Below are 607 nucleotides of genomic sequence, written 5' to 3' on the forward strand. Positions count from 1 at the left end.
CCCGCAGCACATCCTTCTTCGGGAAGCCCAGGCCGCTCGCCCCGCAGCCTAGCTGGATACGGGCCCCGGCGAGGCCGGCGGCAACCTCGGCCATCGATGACTCGGCGCTCGCGCACCCCGCCTATCCATCGCTAGCGCGGAACCCATCGAGGAATCAGCGCCGGCACTGCAGCGCGACCTCCATGCCGACGACGCCATCTTGACGGCGGAGCACCCCAAGGCCCGAAGGGGGGCAGCCGCGCGCCCCTTTCCTCCCTCGCGCCTCGCTGTGTACGCGTGCGCGTAGCGCCCGTCCCCTTCCTGCTCGGCACGTCACCGCGCGCGTGCCCGCGGCCGTTGCGGCGCCGGGTGCGGGCGTCGGCGCCGGGCATGGGCGGGCGGCGAGAGACCGTTGCTCGGTGTGACGCATGCGCGGCCGCTCCGCCCGCCCCCACGGCTCGGCCGTGCCGTTCCATGGGACGCGCGCGGTTGTTTTCTCCCTGCAGCCGGCGGGAGGCGGAGGAGGAAGATGCCGGGGAAGCTGAAGGTCAAAATCGTGGCGGGGCGCCATTTGCCGGTGATGGATCGCGCTAGCGACTTGACCGACGCCTTTGTGGAGGTTTGCGGG

General features: G+C 72.3%; 1 protein-coding gene across 9 annotated transcripts in view; it reads left to right on the forward strand.

Moving 5' to 3' along the window:
* Positions 1–420: 420 nt before the first annotated feature.
* Positions 421–607, forward strand: part of C2CD5 (C2 calcium dependent domain containing 5) — a 64660-nt gene continuing 64473 nt past the window's right edge. For all 9 annotated transcript variants that reach the window (XR_006171466.1, XM_042834909.1, XM_042834902.1 and 6 more), the window contains exon 1: positions 421–598. Coding sequence is in view for 8 of the 9 variants with exons in the window: in XM_042834909.1 (XP_042690843.1) it covers positions 509–598 (90 nt within the window). In the remaining variant the exon portion in view is untranslated. The remainder of the gene's footprint in view (positions 599–607) is intronic.

Source organism: Centrocercus urophasianus, unplaced genomic scaffold, assembly GCF_019232065.1.
Source record: "Centrocercus urophasianus isolate 14NV4802_14NV808 unplaced genomic scaffold, USGS_Curo_1.0 seq_5, whole genome shotgun sequence".
Classification (NCBI taxonomy): Eukaryota; Metazoa; Chordata; class Aves; order Galliformes; family Phasianidae; genus Centrocercus; species Centrocercus urophasianus.